This window comes from Galleria mellonella, unplaced genomic scaffold (genome assembly GCF_026898425.1).
Source record: "Galleria mellonella isolate WM207_F2 unplaced genomic scaffold, CSIRO_AGI_GalMel_v1 utg57, whole genome shotgun sequence".
Lineage (NCBI taxonomy): Eukaryota > Metazoa > Arthropoda > Insecta > Lepidoptera > Pyralidae > Galleria > Galleria mellonella.
In genome coordinates, this window is record NW_026442119.1 from 1596956 (window position 1) to 1617836 (window position 20881).

Here is a 20881-nt window from a genome sequence, read left to right on the forward strand (position 1 = left end):
CACATTGCCATTTCTAAATGTAATGTAACTTCCATATTATTCAAACTAAAATACAGCAATGCAAATATAGATTCAGATATTTTATGATAAAAAATGAATGCCATTTTTGTAGATATTTAGCATGTAAATATTATATACTTTACAGAAGGAAATAGAACAACTTCGAAAAGTAAATAGACAATTAGATGACGACTTGAAAAGTCAAAAGGAGTTTTCTAAAAAGACCGAGATGTCCTTTATGGGAGATTTGGAGTGTATCAGAAGAGAACTTAATAGAACATGCAAAAATAATCAAGAGCTAGAAGTAACCAACAGCGAATTGAAGGAAGAGGTAATGTACTATGTTTTGTAGTTTTATTATGGGGATGAAAGTAAAATAATATTAATAATAAGAAAATTACAATTATACAATTTCGGTGTGTTTGTTTTTTGTTTTGTTTTTTTATTTCTTTTTTAAATTCTGATAATAACAAATACTCGTATAGATTGATTATTTTCAATATGTTTTAGTAAAATGTATTTTTTATTGGTTTTGGTTAGCGTCTACATGTGTAGTTGCTTATTTGCACTTAAAGCTTTCAATGTTTACAACCTGCTCTCTTAACTAATTTGCATGTTTGCTTCTCACACGTTCGGTCGTTTCAATTCGGTTCACGAAAGCATTGCATGTCCGTATGCTGTGATCTGGTGCCGTGTAAATATGCATGAAATGGAAACGGAAGACGTTTTAAGAAGAAATGTGTTCCCAGGTCGAATCTCTGGAAAAGCAGTTAGCGTTGACGCAGAAAGCTTTAACGCAGTGCAAGAGAAAATGCGATGAAAAACTAAAGACGATAAGTCACGAGCTGTCCATTAAAACTGAGGAGTTGGAGGAGATGAGGAGTGAATCTATGAGGCAGACGTATCACGCGTCTCGGGTTGAGTTGAAGCCAGAGAGAACGGAGTACGTAGACGAAGGATATTCGATATATACGGCAGTACCGAAGAAGGTAGATTACGGAAGAATGCATCATAGTATGAGCTACATAACGTCCGATTCGCGTTGCTCGTGTCCATCGATGAGGAGTCAGCTAGTCAGCCAACTGATCGAAGATTTATTTGAACGGATACACAACACAGTTGACGATGATTTAACGAAGTTATGTGAAGAGATCTCTCCGTTAGGCAGAGATGTGACTGTTGAAACCAAAGCGAAAATCACAAATTACCTCTTAATGGCGATATCGAAGGAGCTCGTTAGGTCCATCGGAGACGCTGATGCTAAGACTGATACAGAGGTTAGTATGGTATTGGAATTTAATCCATTATAATCTTATAATATTGTGACTAAATATCTAATGTTAGCTGCATTCAATTTCGTAATTCTGATTTTACTAATTTTAAACAGTACAACAATGGTTGTGGTTTATAAAATAGTGTTACATCTTGATGATCTTGATTTTGATGATCACCAGATCCATATAATGGTTATTACATATAATACATTATATTGATAATAACCATATCTTATAAAATGTGATATTTAAGGGAGATATACATTATGCAATAATGTTGATTAGTTCTCTATTAAGAGACATAATATTGGAAACATAAAACCTAAAACTAAATTATTACTCACAGCGGGCTAAAGCGATATAGCATCTTCTTACTATTCAGTGTTTTCATTAGATGTGATCATTTTGGATTTAAATAAATACATTTTTAATTAAATAAAATATCTACAAAATATTTTTGATCACAATTTTATCACTGTGATCACTTAATTATTCTATTTTATACTGCTAAAAAGCAGTAGATACTATATACTGTGATTTGTTCAAAATCTTCATACTATTATAAAGTATCAGCATTAATAGTAGACAAGGCAATTTATTATTTCCTATCAGTAATATGGTCCCGGCATAGAATAGTTTATCCCTTCCTTTTCATTTCCTTTACCCTTTCCTAATTACTAGCAATTTTCCCCTTATGGCTTAAGGCTTATGTTCATCAGTGGACAGGTAACGGCTAAAATAATAATAATAAAAAAATATGGTCATAAAAATCAAAATGTACCTATTCCGTCGCTATTGGAGTTTTGTTTAGTTTATTTAGTTTTTTAGTTATCCGTCCTTTTCAGAAATTCAAGATAGGTTTGATACTGAGTTTATAATTAGTTAATTTATTTCTATAGTTATCAATTTCTTTCGGTAAGTTAATATAATGTGGGGTTGAGTTTGTTTTGTCATGCATCCCGGTCGGTTTGTAGGAGTGGCAGCGCGCGGTGTCGTCGGTGACATACGCGAGCGGGGGGAGCTCGGCTAGCGACGCGGGCGCGGCGGGCAACGCGGGCGTGGTGCGCGGCGCGGCGCGGCTCGCCAGCGTGGCGTGCGCGTGCGCCGCCGCGCGGCTTTGTGCCGCGCTGCCTGCGCTCGCCGACGCCGTCAACGTCTGCCAGCAGGTCAGTCTGCACTTGGATCGATTCACAGGCACCTTTTCTCTAAACTTATCCTTAAAATAAATTCAATTTAATATCGTAACATACTCTTTATTCTAAATACCGATATGAACAAATTTTTTTAATCGATTTAAATCAAAACTATTATAATTTTTGTTATTTTTTGTTAATTATAAACTATTATACGGTTATAGCAGGTGTCTCAGGAGCGCTCTTTATAGCGGTCTATAGACCTTATAGACTCCCTATATGGGAGGCTTATGTCCAGCAGTGGACAGATAATAGCTGAGATGATGATGATGATAACTTTATGATGATAAAAGATTAATTTTGTAAAATTATCAAATTAAAATATTAGATTAAGAGATAGGTTTAGTGAAATGACGCCATAGAAACAACCCTATTGGCTCTATCTAACATTAATCATCTTCAACTCTGTAATTTCTCTGTATTTTTAGTATAAGTTACAAGACTTTTTTTTTATGTTGAGTGTTATTTCCTAATTAAAATTTCTCATTTCAGGAAGTTTTGGATCACGGCGACGTTAAGATTATGGAGGAACAATTAGCTAATGCCATTGAAAGTATAGTTGTAAGTATTGTTATATTTTATACTAAATGACTTAGTAGAGCATAGAGCTGATGGGTCAATTAATGAAAATTGGTAACCCTCTACAGTTCACAATGGTGAACGTAACACTCAAATTGAGTATAAATCGTCTTAAATAATTGAGTTTAACGTAGCAAGAACAAGTAAGGATCAAAATAATTTTAATGTTCTCCCATAAAGTATTTTATTGTGCATTTATATGTAAATTGAGTTAGTAGGATAAATTTCTGAAACGATCTAAAATAGAAAACTATTGTGTTATGGGACAGTGTACTAGTATTCTGTAATATAATAATAATAGTAGAATCTCATGAAGTACTGTTAAATTTTTCGATACGTATATACGTTTATTTACCACTATTTTTTATTAATATTATCATTATGTTATCCACTTCTATTTTATGAATGATAATGGAATAGTAACTCCGCCTGCACTAACGATGGATAACAATTTAAAGACATTCTATACATACTACATGTATGAGGATGAAAATGCAGGTCAGTTAGCCCATCGTGATGCCCATACACTTGAAATTCAGCACGATGGTTTCCACGGGGAACACGTGGAGGTCGACCTGAATGAGTACACTGCTAACTGAATGAGTACAATGCGACTGGTAGGTTGCATTACTAACAATGCCTTCCCCCCTGTTATCTACTATTGTGTTGCGTCATATTTGGCAACAAAGTGCAATTCTGCGCTAGTTGCATCCATCGACTCTGCAATATATTAGGATGTCATCCCATTATTTATTTATTACTAACTTTTACCTGCGACTTTGTCTGCGTCACCAGAATATGTTCATTAACCAACCTACGTAGTACGTATATACCAAATTCCATAGTGTTTAGTTAAGTAGTTAAAGCGCTATGAAGTAACAAATAAACTCACTTTGACATTTACAATATTAATAAGGATTAACATGTATTTTTGCTTTCCAGAATTGTCCATCTTGTGCGTTGGGTACAAATGCGATAGTTTGGAGCACGGACGTCTGATGCAGCCAATCGTGCGAAGTTATGTAGGTATATCTGTTCTCAATATGCTATTTTTACTTCATTAGATCTGTTTGCAGTTATAAGTAATGTTATTATATCACTTTTAATAACTTTTATAATGAGAACTATATTATTGTAAGTAATAAATGTAATAAACGTAATAAAAGTAATAAACTATATTATTGTAACTAATGAGTTCACTGTATTTTTCCAAGTAATTTATTATATTTTTATCTAATTCTATACGATTACTTCTATGAACTGATTTGTTGTTTTAATGTAATTTGATGCTATAAGTATTACTATTTGTTTCATTACAACATTAGAACCTGTATGTTTTAAAACTTTCAAATTTCCTTTGAATTCAGCAACAACAACAACTTGTTCTTTTGTTTACTTCTCTGTTGTAACGAATGTTTCTTATATTTACGTTATGAACTATCTAATGACTAAAATATTTTTATTTTGTTTCATTTAATTTTAATTTTCTCGTTTCAGATGTAAACCTCCACCGACCTCACTCTGGTGCCTTCATTAGTTTAGCCAGTATATTTACGACGTGTAAATAAATTTGTATCATAATAATACTCTTTAATATTAAATATAAGCGAAACATATCGAACAAGCGTACCTACATTTCGAATATAAGAATTCAATTATTTTCGACGTGTTTTATCAATTTTTTTATTTTATTTAACTCATCGTTTCCGTGCCAACTATTTTGAAATAGTATGTAAATAGATGTCTCTGTTTTGACGAATCAGTGTTTATTTTTACCTAACATCACTCACAAATTAGAGATTTGTAACATGACTACTTTGTATATTATTAAAAATGTTTTAATTGCGATAAAATTATTTCATTGAATTACAATGTGTATTTAATTTTGTTGTTTTTGTTTTATTATCATTTCTGCAATGTTTAATACCTACCTTACCTACTTTAGTACCTCTCCAATACCTGCTTCGTTTTCCGTTATTATTTAAGTTTAAAACGTAACGTTATTGAAAACCGTATTAAGTTTGTGTCAGTCAGTACATGAAAGTATGTGAATTAATAACAGATGGTATTTAGTACTTTATATCACCACTCTTTAATTTTCATGGTATCATGGAGACTGTAAACTGAAAACCTCATAGTAAGCTACCTGGCCAGTATAGTACATCTTTCTCAAGAGAAAGTGCTCAAAAGAGAGGCTTTTAGATTGCCATGGGCGTGATGGTAGCTAAGAGTAGATTTTTAAATACTGCAAAGTTGGCAAACAATCAACAGGAATCCATAGAAGCCTATGGACGCTAGAAATACTTGGGATGTCATTTGCGTTAGGGTCGATAACCCCTAAAGAAACCCACTTATTGGCTGCAATACCTTTAGATTATCTTACCAACCCTATTATTATGTCTTAAAGTAGAGGTTTACGTTAACTGTTGTGATTCCCCATGTTTGTTTAGAAAAGGACACCACAGTGGAATACACCTATGTAAGAAGACCAGGCAAAAATCAAAGTACTATTTTGACTCTTATTACGTATAGGATATATGAAAATGTTCACATAAAAAAAAATATCCGTCAAGAAGTACGAATAGAAATTGTCAACGTATGTGAAGAGATGTCAAATAATAAAAAAATAAACTGTGCCTAATAATATCTATCAACTTGAAACACACTATGAATCAATATTTGTCAATATTTATTTTAAAAATGTAAATCTGAAAAAGAAATGGTATCATTTTATTAAATAAATTTAAAGTATATTTGTAAAAGTGTAAAATGTATTAGCAATTGTATAAAAATCTTTTAATATTCACAAAAAGGATCAGAGATGATAGCAGTATTGTTAATCAAGTGATAATGGACTAATCACGATAATAACAATGTTGATGATGACATCATTTTATGATCCCTTACCTATCCACTGCTGAATATAAGCCTCTCCTATAATGGGTTAATATAATATTTAAAACCTAAATTAATAAAACCAGCCACAGGAGTTTGGTGCAAAATTATATTTTCTCTGCTTATTATATATAGTTTATTTAATGGATTAATATTTGTAATTGGATACGAGGTAGGTGTTCCCAGACCTTTAAACTTTAAGACATGGAATTAAAAGAATTAAAATGGGGCTAATTTAAATATCCAACTTTATAATAATACAATCTGTAGCAACTTTAGAGATTGTAAAATATCTAACACAAAGAATGTCTTTAAATTGTTATTATTTAATTACTTTAAAGAACGTTCCATTTAACAGTTCCTTTTAAGTAACACGAAATACTTTATTGCAGGTCGTAAAGACATCAAGCTTATGTTGTCGCAGTTTAGCACGTGTCCCCACGCCTTCTAAAGAAGATTCACCAAGATCAAAAAAACATCATTGTACTTATGGTAGTCAACCATATTATTAAAATAATATCTGAAATATAAATTGGCAATGGATATCAAAAAGTTTGAACGTGTAATAAAAATTAATTCTAATACAGAGATTTTAAATGCATCCGATTGTTCGTGTACTAATTGCGATACTCTACGCTGTTTCACAAATATCACAAAAAGGAACCAAAATATTAATGAATGTACTTGCGGAAAATATAATAATTCTAAAACGACCCTTGTTTATTCAAATCAAAAAGTAAATATTAATAATAGCATGTCTGATGTTTCTATCGAAATAAAAGATGATGATGATGACACAAAGGTGACAAATGATGGAGGAGAACCAAAAGTGTTAATAGATATTATATCTAGCATGATTAAAGGTGACGAGAAACTAAAAGTATCAATAAATAAGAAGGAACGGTTCAAAAAAGAAATCATTTATGAATATAATAATAATAAGAATGACATTCATATAACAAAAAAGAAGTCTAAATATATATATAAAATTACGAAATCTAAAGATAAAATTAATAATGTCAATGATATTAATGATAAACCATCTGCTCAAATTTGTACTGGTACTCCGACTTATTCTCGTAAAGAAATAAGTCCAAATACTGCACAGTTAAGTGCTCAAATTATAAATAAGCCATTCAAAGATTTAAAAAAATCTGTTTCTAATTATCAGTCTGAAAAAGTAATAAAGAAAATGTCTAAATATGATATTTTTAAGCGTATAAAAGAAGTTTATAAGGCATGTAGTTGCAAAGTTTGTAAATGTATTGTCGGTAAATCTTTTCAAAACAGTAACGAACAATGCAAATGTGCTCCTTGTGAATGCAACGATTGTATCAATTTCATTAAAATCTTGACAGATAAAGAAAATATTAAAAAACAATCCCCAATTGTCTGTCCATGTATTCGCTGCGAAAGAAGTCAATGCAAGGGCATTATAAATTCTAATGTAATTCAAAGTTGTGATTGTAAACCTTGCGATTGTATTCAATGCATTGACAATTTATCAAAGTTTTGTGACTGTGAACCGTGTCAATGTCTGGAATGTAAAACAATGCCTAAAAAGAAAATCAGGACCATAGTAGTAGCACCGGTAGGAGAAGATAACCAAGGCAACAAATCTCAATTCTCTCCTTGTGATTATACAGAACGCAGTCATGGTTTTCCATTATCTACGAATTTAATGCACGAGATGTCAACTGGTATGAGCAGGCATAACAATTGTCGTTGCGAAAACTGTCTTCAGCAAACTTGTGGAATGGATGACAATGATAATTGCATTTGTGACAGATCAAATAAAGTTATAAGAAAACAAGTACAACAAGATTTTCATGATTATGATATTCGGTATGTTTCAGTTAATAATAATACACGAATTCCAAGCTATTGGAACAATCCTTCTAAAAATAATATCAAAAACGCAATGTCAAGTAATTTTAGAGGATTTAATATAACTAGAGATGTGTCTTCATATTTTAATGAGGACGCTAGTAGTACACCAGAGGATTTTTTTAAAAGAAAATTTGTACTACCTTCATTTATAAGTTCCTGTAGTAACTCTGGCTACGACAATGCTATATATCATCCAATCAAATTACCTAAAAATACTGTTGAAACTTGTATTAATGATGTATTTAAATTCAATTCGAATAAAAATATAAACTATAATCGAATTAATATGACTTCTAGATCAATTAACAACTCTCAAACTCTATCGGACTATGGGACAATTACTAATAATATTGTAGATTTAAAGCAATACGAGAATAATAATGTATGCCAATACAATACTGGATTTACTAGGCTTAATACTCGTGACATGAAGAATTTTATTGATTATAAAAGGGTATATAATTCATTACGCGAAGCTAAAGTCTTTTCATTAGAATTAAATAAAATTTTAGAGAAATATGAGAGAGCTAATAGGGATTTTCAAAGTATATCACAAAGACTTAAATCAATACATGATTATAATATAAATGATCATATAGTTAAAAGTAATAAAAAAGATTGCTATCAGCAAGTAACTTCGGAAATGGCACAAAAAGAAATTGATACATATGAACAAACTATTAATAATGATGAAAGAAGTTGTGTAATAAGTATTGGTAATGAAAAAAAAGATAACTCATTTGATTTCACTAATGATATTCATTTGAAAAGTAAAATAATTCCTAATGCTACAAATGATAGTTTTAATTCTATTCCTAAGAATACTATAATGATATCGAATAGTTTTGAGGTAAACGAATATAATGATGATATTGAAGATAAACAGATGTTAATTAATTTTATTGATAACAATAACTTATATAACGCACCAAATTGTTTCAAAACAAAAGAAGAAATATTTAAATCACAGACTGTTAACGTAGACCACAAGACACAAACTATTAGTAATAATAATGAAAATACATATAAATTTATGACACAATCTGTAGTTACAAAACAAAATAGTTTTGCAACAAGTTCTAGTTCAAACAGTTACATTCAAGCTGTGGGTGTTAAATCAAGTACTACTACAGAACAAAATAGTTTTTTTAAAGATTGTTCAATAACCAGTAATAAAATCGATATAAACATAGACAATCAAACTAAATGCGAAATACCAAAACGTAAACAAAAATTACATGACATAAGTAAAGAAGCATTACCGGCACTGGCAAATGAGATAACCATTAATTTGAAGAATACTGCAAGGAAAGAGATTGAATTTGCTGTAAATAACGTAAGTATGAAAATATACTTTATAAATGTTGTTTCAGATAAATTTATAAAGGGAAGTAAACATTTTACTCAATTCCCCAATGCTTTAATGTATGGATGCCACGGATTTAAAATCTGATGCAAGCATAAAAGATATACTGTTATTTCTCAAGGTTTTTATATTATTAAGGTAATATATGATTTTCACTTTAAATGTTAAGAATTAATTTTATTTATATATTTATATTTCAGGTCAAAAAAACGATGGTAAAGGATGAAAATATGCCAGCATCTACACAAACAGAACGTCACAACATTACTGTTAGGGTTAAAAAAGAAATTAATTGCTCCAGTACTGAAGTTAGTAGCTTTATTTTTGGAATCTATCTATAATGATTACAAGCTTTTTATGTATGATAATAAAAAGTATACGTACAACGGCGAAGCGTCAATGGAAGAAGAAACGATGAGGATGGAATTATAGGTCGCGATGAACTCACTAGGAATTAAATCTGATGGTTTTCAAAGGGGATCGCATGAAGGTCGATCTTACAGGGTAAATAACAATGGAACTAACGTTGCTATTACATTATTTACAATCCTTTGCCAATGGACCATTCATAGTTAATTACTTATCCGAAATTGATTCTTATTAAGAATTTCGGTTTCTATTCAGCTGCGATATTATCGCAGCTGAATAGAAATCGAAATAGAATAGAAATAAGCTCTCACCACTTTACTACTACAATAAGTAATTATTACACTATATACTCTTTATTAATATTAGTTTTAACACAAAGATTATCAGTCCATAATTTTACTTATGAATAGTTTTTAATTTCAAGAGTGAGCAGCGAAAGTACTGGCTACGGAGGTGTAGCTTACTTGTTAATTATGTTTGAAGGTTGGCAACACATTGGGGGAAATCTAATGTATTTTGTTACGTTCATAGTGCCATTCGTATACACAATTATTTAAAATATTAAATCACAAGTTTGTAATAATTTTTTTTTCATGATTTAAAGAACATTTAAGAATTATTTTTCCGCAGATTAAACGGGAATGTAAACAAAAATCATTGAACCAACAATTCTTATTGAAGAGTGGTAAAAGTTCAACTGCCCGCCAATGTAATCATGTTATTGAAGTAAGTTTATAAAGTTGTATAAATATACACGTACATTTGTTATTGTTCGCGATTGTATAAGGTAATGAAGTACAAAAAATGTAAAAAAGTAATTATCAGTAAGGAATTAGATTATAAAGAAGCATAAAGTAGGACATAGGCTAGTTTAGGTATTGGTTTGGGGTACTGTTAGTAATTAAACTCTGAAATAAAAATCTCATTAATTCTCCGGTGACGAAAAATACTGTTAACAAGCGATACTTTACTGACGACGTTAGTTTCGTTCTCTGTTACTTTGAATCCAAATAATGTGCTCGGCAAAATAGGTCCATGGGGGGTATCATGGGCGAAACAGTATACTCTGTTATGTCCATGGTACTGCTCATGTCTATAGGCGACGGTTACCACTTTCCATCGGGTGGGCCGTCAGCTTGTTTACCTTTTTAAGTTGTACAAAAAAAAATATTAAAGTAATGTAATGATTATAAATATTAAACTCAGGAATCTAGAAGTAATTACGATGCCTTAAAAGCGAGCTTCTTGCGAGTCAGAAGAGTTTCAGATCACACTGTTCTAGTGAAATGGAATGTGCCTCAAGTAATAAAGGATGTACAAGGATACGAGGTTAATTTTTATATTATTTCTCACTTGAATGACGCTTTATTTTAAGTTGACATGTTCATTTCTGGTTTTGACTCGGCCACTTATAGGCTTAGTATAACGTACTACGTTACAATTTATAATTTAAGCAGCCACCTCACTTATCACGCCACAGACATTTTACTGCTTCTTTCATATAGACAACCAGCTGTGTATAAAGCAACTATATGTAAAAAAGGTTTTGTGCTAAATTAGGATACAACATATCCGTGTATTGAATTTCATTCAAATCCTTTCAATATTTTTTGTATTGATCCATCCATCGTTACAAACTATTACATTAATAGGATTTACCTACCGTTTATTCTTTCTGTGTAGGTATCCCTTACAATATTATATTATTATATATATGTATTTACGAGTAGTATAAAATTAAGGTTGTACACTTGAGACTATTTTATGATGAGCTGTAAAGTTTTTTCTTTCTGTCCCTTTTCTAATATCTATTTAAGATCGGCGTAATATGTTTTCTTTTTCTATTCATCTTTGTATAGAATATTTACAAAGACGAATAGAAAAACTTTCACTCTCTTTCTGGCTATGCCATCTTAAATTTATCCATCTCTTTCTCGGTCTTTCTCTGAACTTATAACCATTCTCATTAATACGTAATACCTTTCTCACCAAATCTCTTTTATTTCTCTACTTCTAATCTTTGGATATTATTTTTATGTTATATTATTTGACGCGACATCTTTGTCAATTTTGATAAAACTTTTTGCAATCGTCAGTATTTACTTATAATAATTTTGTTAAATGGATCAAAATATACTTTTTTTGCAGTTGTTGGTTGACGGGCGTGCTGTTCAGAAAATCTTTAGTCCAGTTCACAGTATGGCAGTGGTGACATGTCTACCTCACAGCAATAAAGTGTTGCTCACTATAAGAACTATCACTACATCTGCATCAGAATGTAACCACTGTCCAATTTCCACTATAGTTTACTATCCGCGCGTTAAGTAAATTTATTTTATCACACAGCATGTTGGAATATATAAATAAATATGATGAAATATATTGTATAATAGTTTTTTTTTTACCAGAGGGAGATTTTGTACAAAAGTTGTTTGCTGGGCACCTCTATTTCATTCATGTTTCAACCGTAAAGCAGCTGTGTTTGCATGGCTGTGTTTCGGTTTGAAGAGTGGGATATGCCAGTGAATTTGTAGCGTACATAGGAATAACACCCAAGTCCTCAGGATTGGCAACGCATGGGGGTATCATGGGCGAAACAGTATACTCTGTTGTGTCCATCTGCTCATGTTTATAGGCGACGGTTACCACTTTCCATCAGGTGGGCCGTCAGCCTGTTTGCCATTCTAAGTTGCATAAAAAAAAATTAAATTTTATATGTTAGTCGATAGACAAAGAAAAAGTATAGAGTCGACAACTCAGGCATGACATCTATGGTGTTGCAGGTGTTTATAAATTACGTTAACTGTATACCATTAAACGTATTATATGCTTACCATCTTTGTAGTATAAAAAATAACCTTTTTTGAAGTCCATCCCTAGTTTTGAAATCCACGTATGCAAAGTAGCGGACGTAAAACTAGTAGATTAGCTCTTTAGCTCTTATAAAAAAAATTTCATATACAGGAATGAATTGCTAACGGGTTGTGGTGAAGATGATTATAAACGACTTGTATTGGTAGATAAAGCTTTTTGTTGGTATTCAGCTTGAGATATCAGCAAATATTTTTATAGTGGAAGGGAATAGAATAAACACAATATAAAAAGTACGTACAAATTTATTAGAAGAGCAAATACAGAAAGCAACAATTGTTTCTAAGGATGTATTAATTTAAAGACCCATCTCTTTTTAAATTACAATCGGCCAGTAGTTTACAGCTGTATAAAAATAAATATATTTCTAAAACTATTATTATTATACCTTAATTTCATACAATAAACACTCATACAGACATACGTACATACCATGCATACAAGCACAACCTCAAATCTACCAATATCAATAACTTTCCTTTTAATAGACATTTAGTTAGTGCATCCGCTAGCATAAGGGAGGTGTTTATATACTTTAAAGTCACCTCACCAAGTTTTACAGCTTCTCTAACAAAGAGGTATCTAACGTCTATATACGCTTTGTACATTGATGATGAACGGGGTTCTCTGCGATAGTAATGGCCGATTGACTATCCCTGAAAATAGTGACTGGTTCCACTCTGGTACCAAAAATTTCGGCGAGAAATCTGCGCAGAGATATTGCCCCTCTTTTGAAACTTCTGACAATGACATATTATGCTTCGGCTATTGATAGTGCGATTGTGCATTGCTTCTTTGTAACCCAATAAATAGCTCCTCTTTGGCACATGTGGACAAACCCAGAGTACGACTTGCGATCTTCATCTCCAGCGTGATTAGCATCAGAATACCCTTGAAGAATTAGCAATATCATTCCTTTGTTATATTGTATGCCATAGCTCTTTGTTCCTTTTAAATAACACAATGCTCTCTTTGCTGCTAGCCAGTGCTTTTCAGTGCTAAAACTAAATACTTGACTTTCATTAGAGGACCTTGCCACCTACAGTGGAAATGTACACGAGTGGTTATTATTCAAAAAGTCTGAAGAGAAGTGTTGCGGCCTCTGACTGGTTTTCTCGCTAGTTGCCAAAACGTTCTACAGATAGAACTGACGGCCTTTGACGAAAAAAATGACTAAGACGAAGACTGGAAAAAAGACTAACCATTTTCATTATATCCAGCATTTTAATTATCAACCTGTTTCTCTTAATTGGTAACTAATCATTGGGTCCGGCCGGGTATAAAAAAAGACTGTCAGGCATGGGTTAGGAATTGCATTCCTTGTCAGCGCAGTAAGGTCAGTCACCACTGTCACAGGTAATTTCGGCAGTCCGTCTGGCCGTTTCCGCCATGTCCACATCGATATTATCGGTTCACTTCTATCTCAAAATAACTATCTATTGCTTAACAGCTATAGATACATTTTCATGATGACCGGAATTGTGGCCGATGATATCAATGACCGCCGAAACTGTTGCCGAAACTTTTGTAGTTGCTAGGATCGCACGATTAGGTGTAACCAAAACCATTACTACAGACCAGGGTCGCCAGTTTGAGTCCGATCTATTTATGGCTTGCATCCGCAAGCGAATGGCCTGGTGGTACGCCTTCACCGACAGCTGAAGGCTGTCACCGTGTCATCCGTTCGTACTCTAGAACGTCCACATTGACTGTAGTAAGAAAACGACTCCTACAACTACAATTGCAAGCCGCGGAAGAGCGCCCATTAGTACAAACCAGACTCATTAAAGAGAAACTTGCTTTATCAGCACAAGCACTCGAAGATGAAGACGAGAGTGCGTTATAGTGTTTCGTGTATTTAGTGTGTGTTGTGTTTATTATAAATAAACTGTCAAGTTACTTGGACTAAGAACTAAATCTATTGTATTCAATACAAGTGCTACTACTTTTATGCTGGTCTATCTTTCCACGTACATCTACTCCTAACAAGATAGGTATTCAGCTGCAACTCTCACATCTACGTCTACCTATAACATCAGGTCTGGCGTGTCAAAATAATATTAGCATGCCTTACACTATCTCGACAGCTATCAATACTGATACACAGACACGGCCCGAAATGATGCCTGTACTGTAACATGTTCCTACATGCAGATTAGAGAACTACAACACGAACATGTCAAAATTCCTAGCCAGACAAACAAGCGCAAAAGAACTGCTAATGTACAGTAGTGAGTCTGTAGAGTAGCCGTTGTTGTATAGTCAATACATATCGACAACACGGCTGTGTAGTTACAGCGACAACGAAAACATCGCATGACTAGCGCGCTGCCTGAAGGGCTGTGCGCGTGATACCGTATCTGCGCTATTGGTGAGTGCTACAAATCTGAAATTAATAATAGACATATGGAAATTGCGATATAGTGGACTTGAACTAATCATAGAAGTCATATTGGACAAAATAAGGTTTATGCGTGACGTCCTTCATGACGATGTCAATCATTTAATACTTGTAGTATATGCGACTGCAATTCAGAATGTTGTAGCTACAATGAAAATGATAGAAGAGGTTGGACATCTGACTATTCCTACTTTGATTCGGGAAATAATAACAAAACTCCCGTCATTATTGAAATAACAATATATATGTCAAATAAAAATGTAAATATAGTAACCTTATATCATGTAACTAAGTGGCTTATGACCGTAGTCAGCGCCGCCACTTATATTGCTTTCGCTGTCTGAAAAGACTGTAAATAATCTTATTGTGAAGCCACCAACCAAGCCTGACCAAAGACCATTGAGGTAGATGGTGGCTACAGTTTCATCATCACTACCTACATGTGTACTTTGCAATGATAATTATCAAATGAATGACTGCGGTGATTTCAAACAGATGACGATAGACGATCTTTGGAAGTTAATAACTGACAAAAAATTGTTTCTCTTGTCTATATGTACGACACAAACTGAAAGAAGAAACCTGTTAGAGAAAAATTAAATGTTCTATTCCTGACTGTCCCCATGCTCATTACACCTTGCTTCATGCTGTCCCACACGACGAGACCGATAATAGAATGAGATATCACTCTGATATCACGACTGATAAGTCGTAGTAAGTAGTAGTAGCGACAGTCGAAGTTTGCATGCACTACTGAAAGTTGTGCCAGTTGTTGTATCGGGAACAAAATGTGCCGTCACTATCTTCTCTTTCCTTGATGAAAGCGCATCTGTGAGCCTGGTTGATGCTGCGCAGTGAATAATAAAAGCTCTCACTCATTGGTCCACAAACAGAGTGTACCAACCCTAGTATCTCTGTAGCTCTAGTAGCCTTTAGTTTTTTTAATGGTATTTTTGTTTGTTTTCCTATAATATTTCCTGTATTATACACATTGATGTTTTGAAGATTTAGGAAAACTTACTCGTCTGACCATTTTATCTTTAAGCAGTTTGAGATTTCTTACTCTAAGATGACTCATTTTCCTATGCCACATCTCCATCTAATTAAATGTAGCTGTGTTTAATGCTGTGTTCTGTAAAGAAGGTTTAAGTTTATAGACACCTCTCTCTAATGTCTTTAGCGACTGCTCTACCTTTCATCTTGCATTCGTCAGCCAGGAAAATCTCACATTCTTTATTCGAAAATACAACTATTACCTTTACTCACTATGTTACTGACATTTAGTATGTTAGTACTCAATTTAGGTACAAACGAGATATCGCTCACGTTTACACATATTTGACTCAATACAGTACCTTTTCCTTCGCTGTACATCTTATCATCATTTGTACAGTTAACTTCCACCCTCTCACACTTACCGAAACATTAAAATTTTTAAACCAATCTTTTTTATTTGTCATATGTGTAGATACTCTAGAGAAAGATCCATTCTTCATCCTAAGAACTTGCACTGACAGCAAGAACAAAAGTCTGCATAGCATCCTTCTTTTGTTTTGGGTTTTTCGGATATTCAAAAGCTTAATGAGGCCCACTGCAGATAAAACATTTGAGCTTAGATTCTTTCTTGTGAACCTTCTCTTTACACTTTTTGCTAATTAATAGTGCAGAGTTATTTGGGGCATTAATCGAGCTCCCTGACTACTATTTGGAAAAACTTCATCCTAACCAAATCTGTTGTTAATACTGTATGAGTATTTTCGAGCGTTAATCTCATTGGTTGAAAATTTTCAGAAAGACACTGAGGCATAAGAGCAGCAAGGAGCTCATCATCAATCTGCTTTCCAATGTCGCGTAGTTGCTGTGATATCGTCATAATATTCGCTACGTAGTCTCTCACTGACGTAAATTACTCTAACTTCGAACTTACTAATTTTAATAAAACGCGACGTCGATTATTTATCCTCAAAAGCAGTTTTTAGCGCTTCTAGTTATTTCGCATTCTCTAACATATACTAAACAATGTGATCTTATCATTAGACAACCCTAGCGCGAGCTTTCTGATCTCTTTTCACTACTATTATGTCATCATTCTCTGTTGATATCTGCGTGTATATCCATAAATCGTCATGGGGAAGGTATAGCTCCATAGCAAATTTCCAACCGTTGTAATTGCTGTTCCCATCGAGTTTTTTGATAGACGGCAGACTACCACTCTCGTTATCGTTTGATGATAACGATTTGTTATTCATGATTGAGTTTGCAATCGAACCACCATTATTACTTTCAATCTTATTTTACCTTTTTGGCCCATATCCTGTTGGTATTTAGCTTATCAGCTAATAGTTCCGTAGTAGACGGCAATAGGGCAAACATAATATAAAAAGTACGATAAAATTTAATACAAAAGCAAATATAGAAAGCAACGATTGTTTTTAAGGATGTGTCAATTTAGTTTAAAAATCATATGTTTTTAAATTACAACCGGCCAGTAGTTTACAGCTGTATGGAAATAAACCTATTTCTAACAAGAATTCGATCTGTTTGGATAGGATGATCTTGCAGAAGGATGAATAAAAAAAAATTACCACTGTCAAGTCTATGTCAGTATTAAAAATGTCTTAATATTAAACACACATCGTCACGCAAAGGATTGGGTTTAAGGGTTTTTGGAATGTAAGCAAAAATTCTTGTGAAAATATGATTTGTTTTGAAAATGAGCAGAAATCAACGCAGGCTCGGTAGGGTTCTTCCGAAACGCAACGACAGTGATGGAAAAGTGAAGCCTTATACGTCTAAAGATGGTACTAAGTTAAAAGAGTTGTTACCTCCTAAAACAAGACGGAACCTCTGTAAAATTGAGAAGCCTACGACAAACAGGTGTTGCTACTTCAATCCTGATTACAAAGATTTTGGCCAATTGACTGAAACTGATCAAAATAATGATAAGGTTAGACTTATAGATTTGATATTTTGATTAGTATAACATGTTATTTTAAATCTCACATTAAGTTTATTACAATAATATAAGCAAGCATACATAAAGTAATATTCTAGGTTGATAGAACGCCTCTTTTTGTTGATTTGACACCCCTCTTCGAATAGGTAAGTTTTTGTAGGCGGCTAATTGACTACATTTTGGCCGTTAACTATCTGCTACAAAAAGTAGGCTTTCTCGTAGACAACATATTATAATATCCCACGTTTCCTGCATTCCCTAACCTTCTGCAATACCTTTGAGAATGTTATTCCATTTAGTAGCGTTTGGTTTACTGTTTTTTGTTCACACGTGGCCGAGACGGTAACAGGTTTACAACTAATAACTTTTGACAGTATAAATGTTTCTAGCAATTAAAATAAGGTAGCTAAGTAAACACATAATAACTACTTTATACCATAATAAGATGATGATTTAAAAAAAAAAACAATTCTCCAGTACCAGCATCTTCTATTGGAGCAGTATGGTTTAAATCCAGACAAAAAATATAGCGTCGAGCAGTGGAGGCAATTGAGAAAAATCTTATGGAGTAGCAGCGCTAAGGTTGAGAACAGTTCCCAGTGTGAGACTCAAGAGGAAAAATGTAATGGTTCCTGCTCATGTTGAGACGGTAGATGGCTCGCAGTGGCAGAATATAGATAATTCTGATGAAAAAGACAAATATATCGGATATAATATAGGTATTGTATACAAGTTTTTAAATAATCAGTCGTCAGCATGGGTAACCTATCTCATCCGGAGGGAAGGGATTGTATGCCGGTCCGCCAGTCGGACTGCCAGTCCTATATAGTATAGGCCACAGATATTACTTTCCATTAGGTAGGCCGTTAGTTTGTTTACCATTTTAAGATGCATAGAAAAATATGACATTTAAAATTTCAGAAAAAGTAGAGTCACGTCAATCATTACGAGGCATTCACATTTCTGAAACTCCACGAGTAAAGATAATTGCGGAAAAGTTTTCAAAGTTAAAGAAAAATAACGTTGAATTGAGGAAACTTGATGAGAAAGTAGTATGTGTGGAATACGACGTTTACGTAGGGGACAATATGTCGAAGCCGCAACAGACTATGAGAGCGTTTTTCTCTATAAAACCCGCCTGCAAAGAAGAAGAAAAAGGCAAAACTTTTAAAGGTAATTTTTGTTTTAGTAAATAAATTTAAAGAAAGATTCCAAAGATTTAAAGAAAATAGGGTCGTGGAACCAATAAATGATCATTTAAACAACTTCAGTCACTTTGCATTACTTTTCTGTAGGATTTGGTAGTTACTACTGTCGTTATATATACCATATATTTTTTTTTGTATTACAGATCTTAGATTATATAGTTAGAACATGAGCATCGAACCTCAAAAACGGGTCAAGTTTTTGTCAGCTAATTGTCAAATTAGCCGACTCGTTTTTTAATCATTATTTCACGTACTTCCGCAAAAAATGTATCTTGATGTATTATTTAATAAATGAGTGTTTACGTGTTTACGACAAAATAAAAATAAAAATTATAAACGCATCATTCATAACTATAGTTAGGGTGTGTTGCTAGCAATAGATCAGTTTTTTTTTATATGTGAAAATGGTATGGTAACCCCGCTTGCGCTAACGGGATACGCTGGCGGAGCACCAGTGAAGGTGATAGATGAGAATGAAAACAGGCCAGTTAGCCCATCATGATGAATTCATCAGGAATTACCCATGATAGTTTCCAGGGGGAACCGCGAGGAGGTTGACCTTGTTAGGCATATTGCTAACAATGGGATTCTCAGTCTACATTACTAACAATTCCTTTCCCCCCCATCAATAGATCAGTTAGACCCCATTACTAACAATTCCTTTCCCCCCATCCACATCATGTAATGTAGAGAGTATATGGTGAGTTAATTTATCTATTTAGTCGAATTTAACTCTTTACAAACTCGATAATGAGAACAAAGGTGATTTAAAAATTATGACCCCTGTTATAATTCATTAAAATTGAACGAAAACATTCTTATCAGTATCTACTTCTTTTTATCAGTCACAACAGCATCAATATGTTACTCCATCCATTGCTATCAATATGGGCCTCACAGGCCCTGTTTAATTCTTGTCAAAATTTATCAAGGTGGGCCAACTGACTTGCATTCATTCTCACATATCATCTTCCACTGATGCCTCGTCGGTGTATACGCGCGGGCGGGGTTACCATTCCATTTATACCCATTAAAACAAAAAAGGATTTGTTACTTATTAGTCCAATAGTAGTTAAAATTATTAAATGTAACTTAAGTGATCTTATATTTTAATACCTATTTTATTTAAAATGCAAAAAAAAAAAATATAACCGAATTGAACAGTTGTCACTTTTTTAAGTCGGTTGAACAGGTCGTTAATAATTTCTTTTCCACCTTGTATATGTACCTATCATAATCATCATACCAGCCTTTAACTGTTCACTGCTAAGCATAAGTCTCCTTCTTGGAGGTTTGTCAATAGTTGCCACGCTTGACAGGCGGATTGGCAATCGCAGTTAGGCTATGTTGATGTCTTAAGATGGGCATTGCTGCTTATCCCTCAACTATGAAATTGCCTTAAAATTATTATTACAGAAAGCGTAACCCCCTCCGTGGTACCTTCAAAAATAAAACAAACATTTGAAATAGGAGACGAGGATTTAAAAAAGTCGAAAGAAAAAGAGATAGAAATGATTGATGGTAAGATATCCGAGAACAGATCTTACTTGGACGATCTGAAAAAAATTTTGAAACACAATCATGCTGTAGCAAAAAAGAACAAGAACACGTTGGATTTGATGTCTCTGTACGAGATGGCGAAGAAAGAAGTCGCTCCGCTAAATTCTAATAGTAATCTTCTATCGAAAGCTGAATTGGAAGAGATAAAAGATTTGATTTTAAATAAATGTGCGTCAAGCGTGCAAGGTATTAGTCGAAGAAGAGTTAAACGCGAGTTGGATTCGGAATTTGGCAAGGAGAGAGGCGTCCTATCTCAAAGCCTCGTAGCAGAGTTGATGAGAGAAGGGAATGTATGATTGTAAAATAAAACTGCGTTCTC

At 33.4% G+C, this 20881-nt stretch overlaps 3 protein-coding genes across 7 annotated transcripts in view; all 3 read left to right on the forward strand.

The window, feature by feature from the left end:
• LOC113509814 (axoneme-associated protein mst101(2)-like) overlaps positions 1–4935 on the forward strand; it is a 187620-nt gene extending 182685 nt beyond the window's left edge. For 2 of the 4 annotated variants that reach the window (XM_052899369.1, XM_031910782.2), the window contains 6 exons: positions 146–331; positions 750–1277; positions 2249–2440; positions 2960–3028; positions 3989–4068; positions 4544–4935. In XM_052899369.1, the coding sequence (XP_052755329.1) occupies positions 146–331; positions 750–1277; positions 2249–2440; positions 2960–3028; positions 3989–4045 (1032 nt within the window). In that variant the 3' untranslated portion in view covers positions 4046–4068; positions 4544–4935. Of the gene's footprint in view, positions 1–145; positions 332–749; positions 1278–2248; positions 2441–2959; positions 3029–3988; positions 4073–4543 lie in introns of all 4 variants that reach the window. The other 2 variants (XM_052899370.1, XM_052899371.1) reach the window with 2 other exon arrangements.
• A 971-nt stretch (positions 4936–5906) lies between these two features.
• On the forward strand, positions 5907–18513 carry LOC113509903 (metacaspase-2-like). 2 transcript variants are annotated; one of them, XM_052899373.1, is made up of 8 exons: positions 5907–5989; positions 6334–7786; positions 8129–9167; positions 9398–9505; positions 10197–10292; positions 10773–10895; positions 11715–11844; positions 18272–18513. In XM_052899373.1, the coding sequence occupies exons 2-8, from the start codon at positions 6480–6482 to the stop codon at positions 18322–18324; spliced, it is 2856 nt and encodes a 951-aa protein (XP_052755333.1). In that variant the 5' UTR covers positions 5907–5989; positions 6334–6479; the 3' UTR covers positions 18325–18513. The 2 variants fall into 2 exon arrangements, with proteins under 2 accessions (XP_052755333.1, XP_052755332.1); XM_052899372.1 differs by lacking the exon at positions 5907–5989 and adding an exon at positions 6003–6113 and having other exon boundaries at positions 6334–9167.
• On the forward strand, positions 18380–20870 carry LOC116413188 (uncharacterized). Its single transcript, XM_052899374.1, has 3 exons — positions 18380–18513; positions 18716–18967; positions 20419–20870. Exons 1-3 carry the CDS (start codon positions 18420–18422, stop codon positions 20856–20858), a joined length of 786 nt encoding a protein of 261 aa, XP_052755334.1. The 5' UTR covers positions 18380–18419; the 3' UTR covers positions 20859–20870.
• The last annotated feature ends 11 nt before the right edge of the window (positions 20871–20881 follow it).